The 18,658-nt window shown below is 35.7% G+C and overlaps 1 protein-coding gene across 4 annotated transcripts in view; it reads left to right on the top strand.

The window, feature by feature from the left end:
* The window catches only part of PARD3B (par-3 family cell polarity regulator beta), a 461,004-nt gene that overhangs the window by 163,351 nt on the left and 278,995 nt on the right, over positions 1 to 18,658 (top strand). For all 4 annotated transcript variants that reach the window (XM_039341567.1, XM_039341566.1, XM_039341568.1 and 1 more), the window contains exon 14: positions 11,687 to 11,731. In XM_039341567.1, coding sequence (XP_039197501.1) covers positions 11,687 to 11,731 — 45 coding nt within the window. The remainder of the gene's footprint in view (positions 1 to 11,686; positions 11,732 to 18,658) is intronic.

Raw genomic sequence — 18,658 nt, 5'->3', positions numbered from 1 at the left:
TTTTTTTTCATTGTTAAGCATAACAAAAATAAAATGTGCATGAGATAGGTTTGCCTAGCTCTTCTTCTCAATTAATCTTTCCAGTTTGGAAGAAAATTCAGTCATCTGTCTCTTATTTTTAACATGTAGTTTGAGATTATTATCCATCTTGGTCATAATTAGGCATTCAATCTTGCCTGATTCATAGGAACAGGTTTCCAAAAACTCTTGGTGCAGAAGCAGTGGTCCTTGTGTGACACATAAAGTGCAGCTAAGAGATGGATCAGTAGGTAGTAAAAGCCAGCCTGCACCCTCAGTAAATCAAATATTTCTTCATAATTGTTCCTTCTACTCTAAATTCCTTTGAGTCCAAAATAAAAAGGGCATTTAGGCACTATATTTCCTGTCCAGAAGTACCAGCTGGATGACAAACTTGGTGTAAAAGAAAAGCAGCTCACATGTTTCATTCATATACTTATTTGACATATTTAGGCTCACTTTTCTGATAATTCATTTAAAACAAAAGCATAACAGAATTTAAATATAATCTACATTTTAAAAGCATAATTGAAATAAAATAATGGATCCCTTTACAACATCCCTCAGCCAGAAGGGTGGGAACCAGTTAGACCAGGCATATCAAACTTGCGACATCACGTGATGTCGCGTGATGTATCACGACTTTTTCCCCATCGCCACCAATGGGGTGGGTGCAGTTTTGGTGTGATGCATCTGGCCTGTGGACCAGTAGTTTGACATGCCTGAGTTAGGCCATCAACTAAATAGAGCCACCAAGTGCTAGAGGAAAACTAAATCTTTAGCTTATATCTGAAAAGTTTCAGGTGGCAAGGAATTCCAGAAAATGGGAGCAGATGTTGAAGTGGGAGCAGCTAACTTCTGCATGGTTACTGACTGGCTTCACAGAAGAGAGGGGAACTGAAAGGGAAGCCACTCAGGCTGTACTTAACAGATCTGGCAGATTCATATGGGAGCAGATGATCTTTTCAGCATTTTGTCCTAAGATGCTTAGGGTTTTAAAATGAAAAACAAAGCAGCATCCAGAAGCACATAGCTAACCAGTGCAATCTGTTGAATTACGTGCTCAAATCTTTTAGAGCTAGTCAAAACCCTAGTGGCCATATTCTGCACCAACTAGCTTTTGAAGACTGTTCAGGGGCAACCCCACAAGGTATCAGACCCTTAGTCAATCTGGCAAGCCTGCATGCTTCAGGCATGGGTTATATTTGGGATGCCAGCTGAAGGTGGAAAAGTGCTTTCCAACTCCATGTGACATTAACAAGTAAAACAGAGCTTAGGAACACGCTGAAGGACAACCAGAGTACTTCAGAGGAAGTACAACTCGATCCAGAGTCAGATAAATAGCCAGATATGCTTACTTTGTGTCCCTTGCTAGGTTTTTAAAAATGTTTACACTGCCTTTTGCTTTTCAAAGAAGACATATGGAATGGCTCTATAATAGGGGGGACAAACTGTCGGCCCACGGGCCAGATGCATCATAGCAAAACCGTGCCCACCCCATTGCCGGCAATGGCAAAAAAGTTGCGATACATTGCAACACACACGTGATGTTGCGAGTTTGACACCCCCGCGCTATAATATTCAACATTATCTCCCTTACAGTTTTTCTCTCATTTCATCTATGTGCAAAGCATGCAGGTGGACCACTACATTTCATCATTGAAATTAAAATAACTGACCCAAATAAGATCAGCATCTGGTACTAGTAGAGCGTTCAAATCAAATCAACCTTTGTTATGGTCAAAGACCATAGAAAGTTGTCACTGCTGCTGGGAAGTATTTCACAAAGTTTGATGAGAAAAATCTCAATATTTTACTCTTTTTCTGTTTTAAAACTGTTAGATATTGTCCTCTGATTAATTTACTAGCTATGCATAGTTTGGAAAAGGAGGATTGGTGTAATAACTAAATTAGCCAGTCTGATGAAAAGCATTAACTAAAGGGGAATGAGCCGAAACTCTAGGAAAAGATGTCGTTGGTTAATTATGCATTCTTGGCAACTGCAGCTTCTTGGGAGAAATAATTATGTAAATAATAGATGATCCCTATTTGGGAGATGTCATAATAACTGAAGTTCAGAAGCCACTGACCTGAGAGTGCCTGTGGTAAGGATGCAAAAGGAGCAGGTGGCCAAAGCTTTCCTTTCTGTGTGACTGAGAGATGAGAAGGTTTGATTTTGTTAGCAAGCCCTAAATTACTGGGTTATGCTGATTTTTTTTCTCTTCCCCCATAGAGGTGTTGGTGATCCTGGTGGTTCAGTTATCTTTATGCATGTGATCTCTTAGAGCATCTAAATTCAATACATTCTGACCCTTGGTGAACAATTCCAAGGGTTGAACTTTTAACCTTTGCTTTACAGATCTGAAAATTACAGTCCATCCAATTTAGTGGCAGTACAGATGGTTTGATCTTATTTTTGCAAATAAACAAGACAGATGATATAGCTGAGTGTTATTGGAGTTCAGAAAGGAAATGAGGGGAAATAGCTAATTACCGTACAATTTATTGTAAGGATGATGCCACTTCCTATTCAGGCACAATAGGACAGTTGTATAGGCAATAATTGCCACATTATGCACTAAATGCATTAACCAATCACGTGAGCATCAGTGTTTTTCTCCAGCTGGATGAAAAATGAATTTTTCCCAAGCAGTAACAAGAGACAAATACTTTTAAAAAACCCTATCATTTTATTATGTATATTAATATTACTTACCCTTTTCCATAAACATATATACACAAAGCCTACTTGGGCCTGGTAAAAAGTCTTCTTACCTACAGAAAGGAAATGATATTCAGAAGAATGAAAGCCCTATTAGTTTTAGCTTGCAGCTAAATAGGGAATTGAACAGTGTCAACATGCAACGATTTTGCTGTGCGTCAATTTGTATAAAATATCTCATAATGTTAAAGTAGGAAAATAGTGCTACATTTCTATCTTATGTGTTGACATGCATGGGTGTATTTTATTTCAAAGTTTGATTCATTCAATGGAAATTTTTTCATTTGTATATAATTTGTATTTTCACCAATTTTTGCCCTTTTTTCACTTTTGCTGTGAAGATTATTCTGCTCATTTGAGAAGTTAGCTGCTGCCCTGTATAAAAATAAAATGCTACCTTCCTCAATAATGTGATAAACTTGACCTTGGTTAACATAGCACATGGATTTTAGCCAAAAAAAGTGATAATTTCATTTGGCTACTATTACTAAAAAGTCATAGATGAATAAATATACTTTTTGGAGAGAAAAACAAGTTGAATTTAAAATCTACAACTTTTAGGGATTTGTAAGAACATCCAATATTTCTTTTTAATTGTTTTTATTTATTTGTGTCCTTAATTCAATTTGATGTGGTTAACTCCAGAGCAACTCTGGAACGCTCACCAGATGTTATCCCAAACATTTTCTGTTGCAAAGTAAACGGATGAAGAAACATTACTGGTTTTCCATTGTTCAGGGCAATGTTACCAAGTGCTAGTTGAATTGTACAGATATCAGGACTCTGTTAATGGAAGGGGAATTTTAGCCTAGAAAAAAGAAATTGTATCACAAAGGCAGGAATACCATGTACATAAACATCTAACAGCCTCCAAGGGATCACTTTGGAGTCATGTAACGAGAGACAGGAGGATTTCTCTTTAAATGAGGAACAGCATACAGGATTTGAAGTAGTGAAATATTTATTCTGAAGGAACCTGGTAAGCTGCTTTAATTTGGCCCAACTGAAAAGATCCATAGACTACAAAGGAAATGGGGTAACACGAGAGGATAGTGAAAATGTTTCATGTGAGCAAATGTTAAGGAAATGTCAAAGAAATACCGCAGGACTTATTCTGATTACAGACCACTTCATAAAATTACTGATCTTAAACATTTTTTTAAGAAGATTACCTTTCAGGGGAAAATGAGATCCTCTTTATGTACATAGTAATCATGAGATGAATTGATAGTGTAGCAACTTGTGGTTTTGGAGACTTGTTACTCCACCTCCCCTTTTTTTTCTTTAACCTGATACATGATTGTGCTGGCAATGTGAATCTTACACTTGGTAAAATTTCATCCACTATCTGTTTTAAAGACCATCATCCCAAATTATACAATTATATTGGCAAATAGTAAGAAATAGTCAGAAAGTGCCAATTCTACATTCGCTGAGATACAAATATTCTGAAGCAATGTTGCTTCATTTTAACAGATGTAGTTCTGTAGAAATCTGATGAATGGAAGTATTATAGAAATGTTTCCTGAAAGGCATTACTGTTTTTAAAATATGTTTTTCAAGCTTTTAACATTTTACTGGTTTCTTACGACTCCTCTGCTCATTTAACTGTTCTTTCTGATTTTCTATAATCTTTGATGTTTTGTAAACCACCTTGAGAATGATGAAAGTACAGAAATGTAATAAATATAAAGACCCAGTTCTCAGACATTAGATCAATTTTTTTTAAGTCAAGAGTCCTGACCCTGAACAAGTTGGTTTCAAAGACATACAACATTTAACTGGGAATCAGTCCTTCTGCCTTGATGGATTTATTTCTGAGTGGAAATGCAGAGGATTATACCAGTAGTGATTATGGCTTGTATTTCTTCTGTTGTAAGTTATGCATAGAATCCCTTTCATCTTAAAATTATTAGCATTTTTACTGCATTTTCTGTTTCTGCATAAGTACTAAATGGCTCATTTAAAGAATTGTATATCGTAGAAATGGGAGCTCATGTCTTTCACTGAGATATGGCTGCCATTTTTTCCTGAATTGATTCTCCTGTATCTGATTCAACCTAGGTTAAACAACTTCTGCAGAAATCTCTTGGTCCCAAACATATTAGAGAAAGATTAGTTGCATTTCTGTCTCAGAAAATTACCCAACCCTGTAAAAGATTATTTGTTTTATGAAATCTCTCTTTGAATATTTGGCAAATAATTAATTCTCATCATATGGAATCATCATATAGATGGAATTCTTAAGGAATCAATATTTAATAATTCTATGCCCATTTTAATTAAAAGCAAGTCACCATTTCTAATCTATTCTCTGTTTGATTCAGTTAGAGTCAGTTTAATTCTTGTGCCTAGACTGAATTTCATCTTGCTAACCTAGTATATTGTAGACCTCACAGATTACCATAGTTTTATAAGTTTTTATATATCCAAGGTTATGAATCATCACATGTATTTATTTTACTTATTAAAGTTACATACGTTTGTATACAGAAGTATTTAGTTGCCTGACCTTTCTCACAAATTTAGAGAGGTAGAAATTTGTCACACGTGAAAAATCCAAAGGAAATCAACTGAACTCAGCTCTAGAGAATTCAAAGTCATGGAGAAACAAAGTATCCTAGCTCTTTCTTTTCCAATAATGACCTCTAGGCAAGGCAGGCACTTTGTACTTTTGCCTATTTTTCTCTCTCTTATACATACATAACCATGTCATGGTTATGGAGCATGCTTAATTGTAATTGGACGACTAGCGTTTGTCATTTGCTTTAGCTATATTGAGAGATTCATCTTATTTTGCCAGCAATCCCAGGGGCAAATGCATTTGAATTTGCTGTGAGAAGTAATTCTTGTCAAATGCATGGGGGTTGTTAGAGATGAAGTTGTTGATGAGGCTACGGAACTTATTCACTGCTTTCTCTTTCTGGAAAGAGGGACAATGGCAGTCTATATTGGAATCCTATTATGAGTAAATTGTTTAAGAAAATGGCTCAAAAACATGATATTCATTTATAACTTGCATAGTATTTAAACTATAAGCCCCAGGATCTAACAGTAGGGTAACTTAAAATATAAATATATTTAATGTAATGGAAAAGGCACAGTAGTGCTGAATATTTTGACTAATGTTCATAAAATATTAAAATCACAAACTTTAAAGTGTCCAGCTAGGCTCTAAGTGCCCAATCCCAGTAAAGTCTCCTCAAATTATGGTAAACCAAGCTTTGTTTTAAGATGTTCACCATTTCCCTTGCTTGATTGCACCATTGTTTTCCCTAACATTCAGACAGTATTCCATTTTTCATTCTAGGTTGATAAGGAACAGCCTTGAATATCTCTATAGCATGTTTTTAGGCTGCTAAAAAGAACTATTCAATTGCTTCTCAGCTGAATCTTCTCTCATTAAATATACATGGTTCCCATGATCTCTTCCCATAGGACTTATTTCTGACCCCATCTTTCTTCAATTTTTTTCTGACATTTTCTTAAAATATGTCACCTGGTATGAGCACAAATGGGGTAGGATATCGACAAAGTACAACATATAAGGGAACAGTTACTATTTATGATTTGGAATCCTGTGATCTGAGCAAAAAATGGCATTTGCCTTTTTAGAAGCTAGGACCCCTTGCTTATTCATTTTCATCTTGAGATTAGCTATAATTCCAGTTTGCAGATGTACTGTTTTTGCACTATGCTATATCTCTGCATTTGATTTCTTTTTCCAAAGTGAACAATTTTGCATTTCTCTCTCTTAATTTTCAGCCTATTATTTTCAGTCTATTTCTCTAATGTATCACAATCACTTAATTTTATTTCTGTCTTCATGAATATTAACTACTAATTTTGCGTCATCTGCAAATTTGTTAAGTATTCCCTCCACCTCTTTATTCGATTCATTAATAAAAATGTTGAAGAGGACAAGTCTGAACTTTGTGGCATTCCACTCAGTGGCTCTCTTTAGTTTGATGAAAAAATGTTGATGAGCATTCTTTGAATACAGTTTTCAAACCAACTATATTATTGTCATTTCAATCCACCATTTAACTGTGTATCAGACATAAAGTCCAAGGGTATTCTGTCAAATGCTTTGCTAAATAGTTCTACAGCATTTCTCCAATTTGTTAAGGAAATGAAGTTTAGCCTGGCAACATATGTTCTTGGCAAATATTTAATGACATCTGGTAATTCATATAATAATAATAATAATAATAATAATAATAATAATAATAATAATGTGATGGGCCATTGCCTCGAAGCCGTGAGGGTCTGGATGGGGGTTAACAGACTCAGGCTCAATCCTGACAAGACCGAGTGGCTTTGGATATTGCCTCCCAAGAATCATGTCGACTGTCCAGTGTTGACTCTTGCGGGGGAAAATATACCCTCTTTGGAGCGGGTTCGCAACTTGGGTGTCCTCCTTGATCCACAGCTGAATTTGGAACATCAATTGACGGCTGTGGTTGGGAGGACCTTTGCACAAGTTCGCCTGTTGCACCAATTGCGACCCTATCTGAACCGGGAGGCTCTCCATACAGTCACTCACGCCCTTGTCACCTCACGTTTGGACTACTGCAACGCGCTCTACATGGGGCCACCCTTGAAAAGTATTTGGAGACTACAGTTGGTCCAGAATGCAGCCATGCGAGTGATAGTGGGTGCTCCTCGATACACCCATGTTACACCTATCCTCCGTGAGCTGCACTGGTTGCCTATTGGTCTCCGGGTCCAATTCAAGGTGTTGGTCATTACCTTTAAAGCCCTATATGGCTCAGGGCCAGGCTATTTGCGAGACCGCCTACTACCTCATAGTTCCCTACGTCCGGTTAGATCCCACTGCTGGGCCTCCATCAGGCCCCGTCGGCCAAGCAGTGCCATTTGGCGGGGCCACGGAGGAGGGCCTTCTCTGTGATGGCGCCCACGCTTTGGAATCAGCTCCCCCCGGAGATTAGGACCGCCCCCACCCTGTTGGTCTTCCGTAAGCTACTTAAGACCTGGCTTTTCCGGCAGGCCTGGGGTTTATAAAACCTTACCCCTGGATGATTGTTTTTGTATTGTTTTGTTATGTTTTATGTGTTTTTTATTGTTAGCCGCCCAGAGTCCTTCGGGAGTGGGGCAGCTTACAAATTTTAAAAATAAAAATAAATAAATAAATAAATAAATAAATAAATAGTAGTAGTAGTAGTAGTAAAGTTGGAAGGGACGGAGGTCATCTAGTCCAACCCCCTGCTCAGGCAGGAAACCCTATACCATTTCGGACAAATTGCTGTCCAGTCTCTTCTTAAAAACTTCCAGTGTTGGAGCATTTACCACTTCTGGAGGCAGGATCTTCCACTGATTAATTGTTCTCACTGTCACTGTTATTGTTTTAAAATGCTGACAGATTAACCTCTTTATGGTTTCAGTGTTATATGGTCTGGTCTCTAGCTCCTGGATCTTCCTTTTTCCCTCTTCTGAATAAAAGAATGATCCTCCTCCTCCAATTATCTGAAACATAAAATTTGGCAAGACTATTAGCAATTTCTTTCAGGACACCCGGATGCAATTCCTATGGCTTGGGGGGGGGGGTTGTATTCATTCAAGTTCAGTATGTACTTCCAGATCACATTTTAATCAAACGTCCTATGGTTCAAAATTTTTTAGTGGGACACATTTAAACAATACTAAACAATGACAGGAGTTGAATAATCCCATGATTATTTTATCATTTGCCACATATCCTTTTGCTTTGTTCACTCTTGTATGCACTTCATCATTAGAACAAAACATGGCTACGATAGAAGATCACTGAAGTGCTCTGCAATCAATCCATGCCGATCGATCTAAAATAAAAGGTGTATAAAAAATGGTACATGCAATAACTTTATAGGGTGTTGAGTGCTTGCCAACACGAAATGCACAGAGTACTCTTTACATGCCACAGAGATGTGCATGTTTCGTTGATCGTTAGGTGTTTCTCTTCCTGATCATGTCAGCAACGATACAGTACAGTAGCAAATGGGCATTGCATCAATATTTAAGAAGATGTGGGTGAAACACCTACAATGATATGGTCATATCCTACAAAAAGCACCTGACACTGTTGCCTGCATCGCATTCCACTTCAGCACAGATGGCAAGCACCTGCATGGAAAGCCAAAGATGGCAAAACCCAGTAAATCCAGCCCAGTTGTACTCAGATGCTGCATTTGATCATGCAAAATGGAGTTTGTCGACACCAAAAGATGATATTTCCTTTTGCCATATTCACTCTTGAATGTAGCTGAAGAGCCCCTTTTTGTTGTTTGTAGCATCCTTCTACAACCTCTATTCACTCTTCAGTTCAGAGTTTCTGCCTACAACGGTTTTAAGCCGAAAGGAAGTAGATTTTGTTTAGATATGAGAAATGTTTCCTAATGATAAGAACTGTTTAACAATAGATCAAAGTAGCCTGAAAGGTGGTGGAAGCTCCTGCACAGGAGGCCTTTAAGCAGAGGCTCATTGGATGTCTATTTGTCAGGGCTGCTGTAGTAACCTGTCCTATACTGGACAGATTGTTTCCAAGATTGCTTCCATTCTGTGGCTCTCTGCTAAGGACAGTCTTTCCTGGTAATTTTTCTATAATAGAATACTGATCATTATGACCTGGAAACTGAGTAGAAGTGATAATGGCTATTACAGGTTCCATTAAAATGTGGATTATTAATGTTTGGCGATATTTCATTGTGAGGGGATTAATGTGCTTCATTTAGTGTATGAGAAAGACATGCAGCAACGAAAGTATAAAGGAAGCCATATGCTAGCTTTCATTAGTTGTGCATTACTTAGGAATGAAAAGCAGAGGTGTTATTAAGGAAAAAGAAATTTTGTATTGTCCTGATAATAACAATACTATGTGTGAAGTGAGATAGTCCTGGCAAAATATAGTGTTATGAATTATAACATTGTGAAGATTTGTTTACATTTTGATTTTGCTGTATGCCTCTAGAAGAAAGAATTTTATCCCAACTCTTTATTACCTGCTTCAGAATAGATTTCTGCCAAGGGCTGATATATTATTTTAGATGGTTTGGGAAAAGATTTGCAGGTACTTAGATCCAAAGACATTTAACTGTATTCAGGAGATTTGACAGAGAGAGAGAGAAAATGTTACTTTTCAGTCATACATATAGCATTCAAATAACCTTGTTTTGTACTTTAAAAAGAATATAATAGCTATTCCAGAGAGTTCAGAATAAGTTAATTTCTTGAGTTCTATTGTAAAGAGAAGGGAAGAAAAGAAGTATGCAATACAGTATCAAATAGTTGTTGCTATTCATCCTGCATAATCACACACAATACATACAAACATGTTGCTCAAAGCTTCTGAAATTCTGGGCAGTGGTTCTAATGATGAGTCATTTAAAGTACCAGGCTATCAAATCATGACTTGATGCTGGTTCTAATGTTGGTAAGAGCAGTTGAAATAAACAACAATTCACCAATTTCATCTATTGAACTTTGCTTGAAATAAGAATTTTATCTGTCAGTTTTGTTGAGGTCTTCAAAATGAGTTCATTTTTTGGAGAAAGTAACATGAACGAGTTTCCATTAAAAACAAAACAGCTAAAATGTTTGCAAAAGGATGCCTCTGAACCATTTGATATGTTCTCCATCCATCCTTAGATGTGGGAACACTGCAATGCAGAAATAAGAGCTGCTGAAGTAATGTTATTGGCACAATCATTGACTTAAAATTAATTGATGGCACTATATCTTTATTATGTGGAAAGGGCTGTGTAAGGATAATATCCATCTAGAAAGCTAGCAACTGATTTTCCCCCTGACTAAAATATGTTTAGATCAGGGAAAGTAATTTATTTAGATCCTTAAAAGCATGAAAGTTTTGGGGGGTTGTGGAAACATGACCTTAACTGATTAATTTGCTCTCTGTGAAGTGTTTTTGGTAGGCTTTATACAGATGGAAAATATTTCAAATTTTATTGAGACATTTGGGAAAGGAGTGGAGAGATTTTGCATTGTCCAGATCTATTATATTAGAGCTCATATAAATTTAGTTTTCCAATCTTTCTCTGCAAAAAGAAAAAAAAACTATGAAACAGAGGGGGCAATACAGAGACCACCTTGACAGTAATGAATGTATCTTGATTTGCCAAATTTTCCATACTAAAAACTTTTTGTTTGGGGATGCCTGCTGGTGGCATATTTTTGGAGATTTGACTGACTATGCTAAAATAGATTTCAACCCAGGTCTCCTCGTTATTTTACCTGAATATTAATCATTTTCATGTTAATTTAAGGCATCAAAACTGTTTGGAGACAGTGGGTTTTCCTTGTGGAATTGCTCTAGAATTTCTTGCCAATGGAAGCCTTCCTCCAAATGTGAATAGGAGACGTTTGTGTATATAGGAGAAGGGGCATTCAATTCGATTGGAGCCACAGGAGTTTTTAAGGATTGAGACCTTTTCATACTGCCAGTTGTGGCTATACAGCAACAAAAATCAGTCATAAGATTAAACTACAAGAGAAACATTGGCTAAAAATGCTATTGGCAAAAACATGAAAAAATTGTGGATTTTTTTTACATTTAAGAGTGAAGTATATTATATCAGAAGTGCATTTTATTATGCTTCCATTTTTGTGTACTGGAATTACCTCTGTACAAAAGTCCAAGCTGCCTTCCACTGAAATTGGCTGGAAAAATATGTGGTGTGATTGAAATATCGCCTTTGTTTAAAAATACTTTAATAATCCATGGGTACTTTTAACTTTAATTAGGGTTTTAAATGTGTTTATACTTTATATTTATTTATGGCTTATGAATTAGGCACCAAAAATAAAAAACTTTGCAAAAATAAGTGCATATGCTTTGCAATATAGTCCGGGGTGTTACTCATGGTATATGGTTTCTTTATTCAGGGCTGAATCTGATTTGTATGTATTTTTCTTTTCCTTCCTTTTCTCTAGTGGCAGATGAAAGTAAAGTTGCCTTATTGACTGCTCAGAAACTAGGTAAGATTTTTTCCCCTAGTTTTATCATATTTTGCAATTAAAATATTATATAAAATAGAGAGAGTCACTTAAATCCTATTCAAGATGAATCTCTAATCTGTAATGGAAAATTAAGCTTTTTTGTTTCTGGGATATTGACTGAAAATTGAATAATTTGCAAAAAGCAACAGTAGCATGGCTTTTTAATCAAAAACAATTATGGGTGCCAAGTAAACAGTTATAGCTAAAAAAAGCCATTTAAAAGGAGACTAGGGAGGAAAGGAAAATCATGGTGAAAGTGGTAAGGAGTTTCATTAGGAGCTCATTGCTTTTGTTGTTATTTAAGTATTTTTAATGTATTATTTTAATAAGTGTTTTCGTTTGTCAATATGAGTCAGTTGATTGATCTAGTTCAGGGGTTCCCAACCCCTGGTCCGTGGACCAGTACCGGGCCGCGGCATGCCAGCAACCGGTCTGCACAAACAAGCAAAGCCTCATCCATAGGATGCAGGCAGCACATAAAATCACACACTCTCCAGTCCATGGAAAAACCTTTCTCCATGGAACCGGTCCCCGATGCCCAAAAGGTTGGGGACCTCTGGTCTAATTCACTCCAGCTATGTAGAATATAGTTTTTCCTGCAATTCCAAACTCATGGAGTTGCATCTTTATCTTCACCTTCCAAGATTAAGTAACATGCTGTTGGCAGTCTTGAGTAAGTTTATGTCACTCCCCTTTGTATCGCATTATATAAACTTGATTCTATTTCTAGACTAAGACCCAGTTCTTTGCTTCAGAAATTCAGTTCCAAACATAGGCTGGTTCCTAAATAAAACTTGGGTAGCCTTACCTCACAGCAGCTATCACACAATGGATTTCCATCTGATCTGAAAAATAGAAGATTGTTTTTTTAAGTATCTGAGTTATTTAGGGATTTTGTGATGATTGTCACTCCAAGTTCTAGACTGAAAGAATATGGTTAAAATGTTGTGACCAAAGCTTCAATTGCTCTTGACCCACATTCTGGATCAGTAGCAGTAAATACTGCTTTGGCTAGGGCAGGGGTACTGGCTCAGGAATTGAAGTCCACAAGTCATAAAAGAGCCAAGGTTGCCTACCCCTGGGCTAAGGGAAAGCATTTGAAAGCCTTTTAGCTATTGTAGCATAATTTTGGAAGATGTTCCTATTTGAATTATGGGATGACTGTTACAAATGTTGAAAACTGTTTAGTTTTCCTTCTCTAGAATTGCAAATTGTTCTCTCTGAGAAAGTTGTTTACTTCATTTATCCCAAAATATTACAAATGTGAAAATCTTTAATTATTATCTATTGAATTCTAATTAATAGCATGACCTAGGTTGTTAAATTCTATTTCGCATCCCTATCAGAGTAATCCTTTTATGCAGAAACTTTCTCATAAATAGAATACCTTGTATCTGGGGGAAAAAGTTCACATATTAGTAGAAACTAAATTCAGTGTATTCTAGCATAAGTTTAGAAAACTATTTAATTTCTTTTAGAGTAAAAAGCTTTAGATTATTAATACCACAGTGAAAATCTCATAGATAAATATTTTAATGCCTTTTGTATTTAGCTTAGAAACCATATCCTTCTTTTAAAACTTTGTTATATGTTTTGCGAAATTAAAAAATGAAAGCTACATTGTCTGCTTTAATAATCATGGTGATAATATATTGTGTATAATAAAGCTTTATTTAAACAAAGTAACTGCACTGTATCATTGACATTTTTAGTGAGATACTTTTAGTCAATCCTTTTGGCATATGGCAATTTTCATTTCCATGGTAGAAGAGTGTAATCTTTTTAATTTCTCCTACCCTGTATTTCTTTCCTTTGCCTTCAGTGTACAAAAAGTTATTTTTTTTTTATTTGAAACTGAGGGTCTCACCTGGTCTTGTTTTTCATCCTCCTCTCTGAAACCCCTGCTAAATCTCAAGCTGAAAATCTTTCCAAAAAGTGACTCATCAGTTGGAAATTGCGCCCTGCTATTCAGGAGAAGGTTTGCAAACATAGCAGCTGCATTTTGTTTGCCAAAAAATAAATGGGAGCCCTTCCTGTCAGTCCATGTTGGAATGAGGCCCACTGCAGTCATATAGTTGGCAAGGAATTGTTTTCAATGCAAAAAGCTCTCATTTCCAATTTCCATACCTGATCTATGGGGTGAGGCCCTGGGTCTCTTTTATGCCATTACAGGCAAACTTCAACCAGAGTCCAGCTATGGTCTTTAGAGGCATATGATATACACACAGGTGATTGCATATGCAAGATAGATAAACAAGAGAGACAGAAATAGATAATGCTGCTGTTCCTATCTCTGATCTCTTACTTTACACTACTCCGCTGCTATTTCAGTTTTCCCGTGTCATCATCCCAAGCAAAAGGCTAACTTAACTTTTTTTTCCCAAGATCTAATTTAGCACTGTTTTTAACACAATACTCAAGAAAAATAAAAACCCCACAGAGATTCTGAATTCTGAACTAGCTATTGCTATTGCTAATAATTGAAAAAAAAAAAAAAAAAGAATGGTGATCTAAAGTGGAATTGCTGTGGTCTTGGCTTGGCCAAGATTTGACTTAAAGCTAAAAAAATAACTTCCACAGTTGCTTGTAAATGTTACATACAGCCAGAAATGGATCCTTAGTAAAGCCAAGTCTTAGTTTTTAAAGTTATAAAGTTATCCATTGCCCATTTAGCTTGGGAATAGCTGAGAAATGGGAGAGACAAATGGAGTGGGCTTGCCAGAATTTCTCATTTCTCCCTGTACAAAAAGGGATGAACTCCCAGCTACCAGATGTCAGTTAAGGGAGGAAATGGAGCTGATATACCAGCAGATCTGGCCAAGAAGCTCTATAGCTCCAAAAAACTGCTTTGAAGAATGAGATGGGCAGCATATAAATGTAATAAATAAATCTGATCCTCTATAGTAGCCTGATAGAGCATAAACCAACCAGGGAATGGTTTAATCTTGACCACCTAGTGAATGTAAAATCACAGTGAAATAAATGACAGGGTACACAAAAGTATTTATTTTTTCCCATCAGCATCCATTCCCAGCCCTTTACACTTTCAGACAATACATCCAATGGGAGGCAACTACACCAGGGTTCCTATATAATCTCAGAAACACTCGAACACTCTCTGCTTCTCACAGCTATTCTGCCGAGTGTGTTTCAATAAGCCAGGTTTCAACTCAGATTTGGCCACAAAAATGCCTGCCTTAACTTGCTGTAAATATATAGCTATTGTGTGTTACTGTGGCTATAATAGCATAGATTGGAAGGATTTATGTACAAGCTATTGTTTGTTTTGGAAAAATGCTGCCCTTTCCTCCCTTTTATGCAAAGTCACAAATGGGATTCCATTAGCCTCTAGCTATTTGCTTTATTTTCATTTTTCATATGGTTCTTTCTTATTATTTAAGGCTTGGAACTCGTCTTAATATGTATTGACTGTCTGCTAAAGTCTCTGCTGACACAGCTCTTTAAAGTGATGCAGTAGTGGAGAAAAGCTGATGAGTTCTTCTTTACGATCTTTGACGTATTAATTAGCAAAATGGACTAAAAGGAAGAAACCTTTCCCATTTTCTGTTTTAATTTTCTAAAACACATGTATATTGAGAGTTCAAATGAAGAGCTGCAACAAAAGACTAATATATGTTGGGAAGCTGTACATTCTAGTAGATTAGTACATTGATCTCTGCTGGTCTGGGGAGCCCAATGCTTAACTACATCAGGCTGGATTTTTTTTTCTCAAAAGGGTCTCCTCCTTTTGTAAAATTATAAAGCTGTGTAGATGTGTGCTTACGAAACTACCCTGGAATCAATACATTAATAGTTGAATTTTTAAGGTTCCAAAGTTGAAAATAACTCATGAAGTACTATTTGATATGTTCCTCTCATAGTTATTACAATGCCTCTACTACCTTGCTCACAAGTGACTCGTAAACATAATAGCTTCTTCTGTGTTTCCCAGTAACTGGTTTCAATGGCATATTGCTGTGATATTATTATTGCCTTGGTGAGATGGGCAGCGTAGAAGTCTAATAATAAAATACAGAGGGCAGAGTACAGCCTTACCTTATATACATTTTTTCTGATCCCTATTTTAAAGCTAAGGGTTGCATTGCCATTACCTGTTATCATGACCCAACTTGCGTGTTATATGAAGATTTTGTTTGTTGTTGTTTTTGGTCTAACTTGAAACTATTTTGACTCAGTCTTGTTGGATGACTCTATGTATTAGAGAAGAAGAAAAAACCTGTCATTCCACAGCTGCAAATTTTATAAGCTTCTACTCTGTTTGTATCTTTAGTATTTCATTTTCCAGCACTAAGCATTCCCAAATCCTACAGGATTTTCCTGGAGGTCAGGTTCACCTTCTTAGTGATAATTATGTCCCCCCCCCTTTTTTTTTTTCTTTTTTTCAGCTCTCCAGTATCTTCTTTAAAAGGAAATGACCAAAAGATTCCAATATGAAGGAATTATACTTTTATAATCTTATATTTTTCCTAAAATAATAAAATTGTATCAACTAATCCCAAATATTAGCCCAGATGTGCTTTTTTCAACTATCGAACTTTCTGAAATATATTCCAAAAGAACCCTTCATATAATGTACTACAATAGTTTAAATTGTCATTTTGTTAGGTAAAAATATTTATTTTTAAAATTTATTTGCCTAAATATCTCTTTAAAAAGATGCCCTTTATAGTTGCCATTCATTTAGCAGCTTCATTATTCATATTAGTTAATAACTTAGTTGGGTGCCATCAAGTTAATCCTAACTCTTGATAAAGTATTTATTCATTTTATAGTGTTTTTCATTTTTAATTTGACTTTATTTTTTAACAATAAATAAAGCAACAATATAAAAATACTCATTTTTAGAACAATTGGTTTTTAAATTGTTGTTTCATTAATTCTTGTATATCACCCAGAGTCAGTTCTTGTGAGATGGGTTGCCATATTGACGTGATTAATAAATAAAAAAATGTTGGGACAAATATGTACCATCTCAGCCTCACCCTAGTGATACTCCATAGCTCTTGCTTTGTATTTAGATAACTTTATTAGATTTTTCTTTAGGCAGCTTCATCAACTTCACTATCTATTTTTCTCCATAGCTTTTCCAAAGAGATTTATTTTTATTCACTTTACCCATTGTCTTTAATTTCCCTCAATCTTTTCACTTTACCCATTGTCTTTAATTTCCCTCAATCTTGCCAAGCATAGAAGACTTTTTTTATTGATCCTCCTTGTATTCCATAATATTTTCAGTAACCATTTTTAAATCCATAATTTGAAATTGTCTGTCTTCTTCCTTGCACTTTTTCTCAGTATCTCATTTTCATGGCTTTTATTATATTACCAGGGATTGAACAAAAGGACTTTGGAAATAGGATGGACATTGCTTTTACTGTTCTTCACTATCTTAGAAGTAGCCTTATCACTATCATCTTATCTAAGTTTGCCTTACTCTCTGTTATTAATCTCTTTATCTACAATCCTTACAGATATGGAGACAATGTGCATCACTGTCTTAGTCCTTTTCTTATTCTGAACCATTCTATTTCCTCAGATTCATTTTGTATAATACTTCTGGATCACTGTAAAGGTTCCTCAGAACAATCAGATGTTTGGTAGTTTTAACAAATTTCATTTTCTGCCATAATCTCAGAATCAAAACCCTTGCTGTATTCAACACAGCAAAGGTGAACTTTCTCCTTAATTTGTAATTATCTCTTCATTATCCATCTTATATTAGTTATCTAACTTCATTTTCCTTTGCCTTTTCTGAAATCTGTTTGTTCATCTGACATTTCTTCCTCCATGTATGAGTCTTTCTCCATGTATAGCTGTTGTCTTCTTTGTAAATTCTTAAAGATTTGTGAGAAAATTCAGTAATTTGTTCATTTATCTATCTTGGTATAGATATATACAAAGATACTTTCGATCTTTAGTTCACACATCTTTTTCCATATTTGTTTCTAATAGGACAGTTAACAATTTAACTGCCTCTTCTTCCACAACATTAAACAGTTTCATATGCATTTCATCTGTACCTTTCTTATTTTAGTTCTAGTCTATTATATGGTAATTGTTGTATTATTTATTGCCAGGACTAGTCATATCCTACTTTTTAGTAGAATTGATTCCTGAATATGTTTTGCCTTTACAAATGTTTATATCATCCTATAATCTCATTTGTAATGGAATTCAGCGTAATCTTTCTATCTCCCTTTTATTAGAGATGAAAGTATTAGATCTCTTCCATGATTATATATTATAGGGTTGTTTTTAATTGCTTTGTTTATGTCGACTCTGCATGAATTTGCTGTTATCTGCTCACTCGTTATGATTAGGAGCAGCATACAAGCTGAAGCAAACAAGTAAAATGAACAAATTACTGTTGAATAACTTAGCTATAAATTGTCCTGTGGCTTTTTTCCCAACTTTTTAAAAATGCTCTTCATCTGTCCTTTCATATTTGACATTGAATGTCTCTACTCAGACACTTTATTGTCCTCTCTGCTACTCTAAACTTTCTTTAGCTACCATGATAACTTGTTCTAAAAGTCACTTGCTGGCATCCCTGTTCTCTCAATCTAAAAAGCTGACCAACCTTTGGTATATTCCACAATCTGCTCCTGGAAATACCTTGGCTCGTTGGAATTTGCATGCCCATCATACATAATGTCCATTATGTCCATATTATTTAGATGACTCTGGATGTCTTAAAAGCAGTGAGAACCACTTAGAAAAACACTAGAACAATTTATAAACAAATAATATTAAAGCATATTTAAAACAATCATTAAAATTCATAGCTGGGGTAATCACTTCTAACAATAGCACAAATACCATTGGCAAAACAAAACCCCTGATATTTTATTTGGGTATTCGAGTTCCCAGATTGTTCTGGTTTAT

Source organism: Crotalus tigris, unplaced genomic scaffold (assembly GCF_016545835.1).
Source record: "Crotalus tigris isolate CLP2741 ecotype Arizona unplaced genomic scaffold, ASM1654583v1 scf7180000017767.837487, whole genome shotgun sequence".
Lineage (NCBI taxonomy): Eukaryota > Metazoa > Chordata > Lepidosauria > Squamata > Viperidae > Crotalus > Crotalus tigris.
Note: the sequence above shows the minus strand (reverse complement) of the source record. Positions and strands in the feature narration are given on the sequence as shown.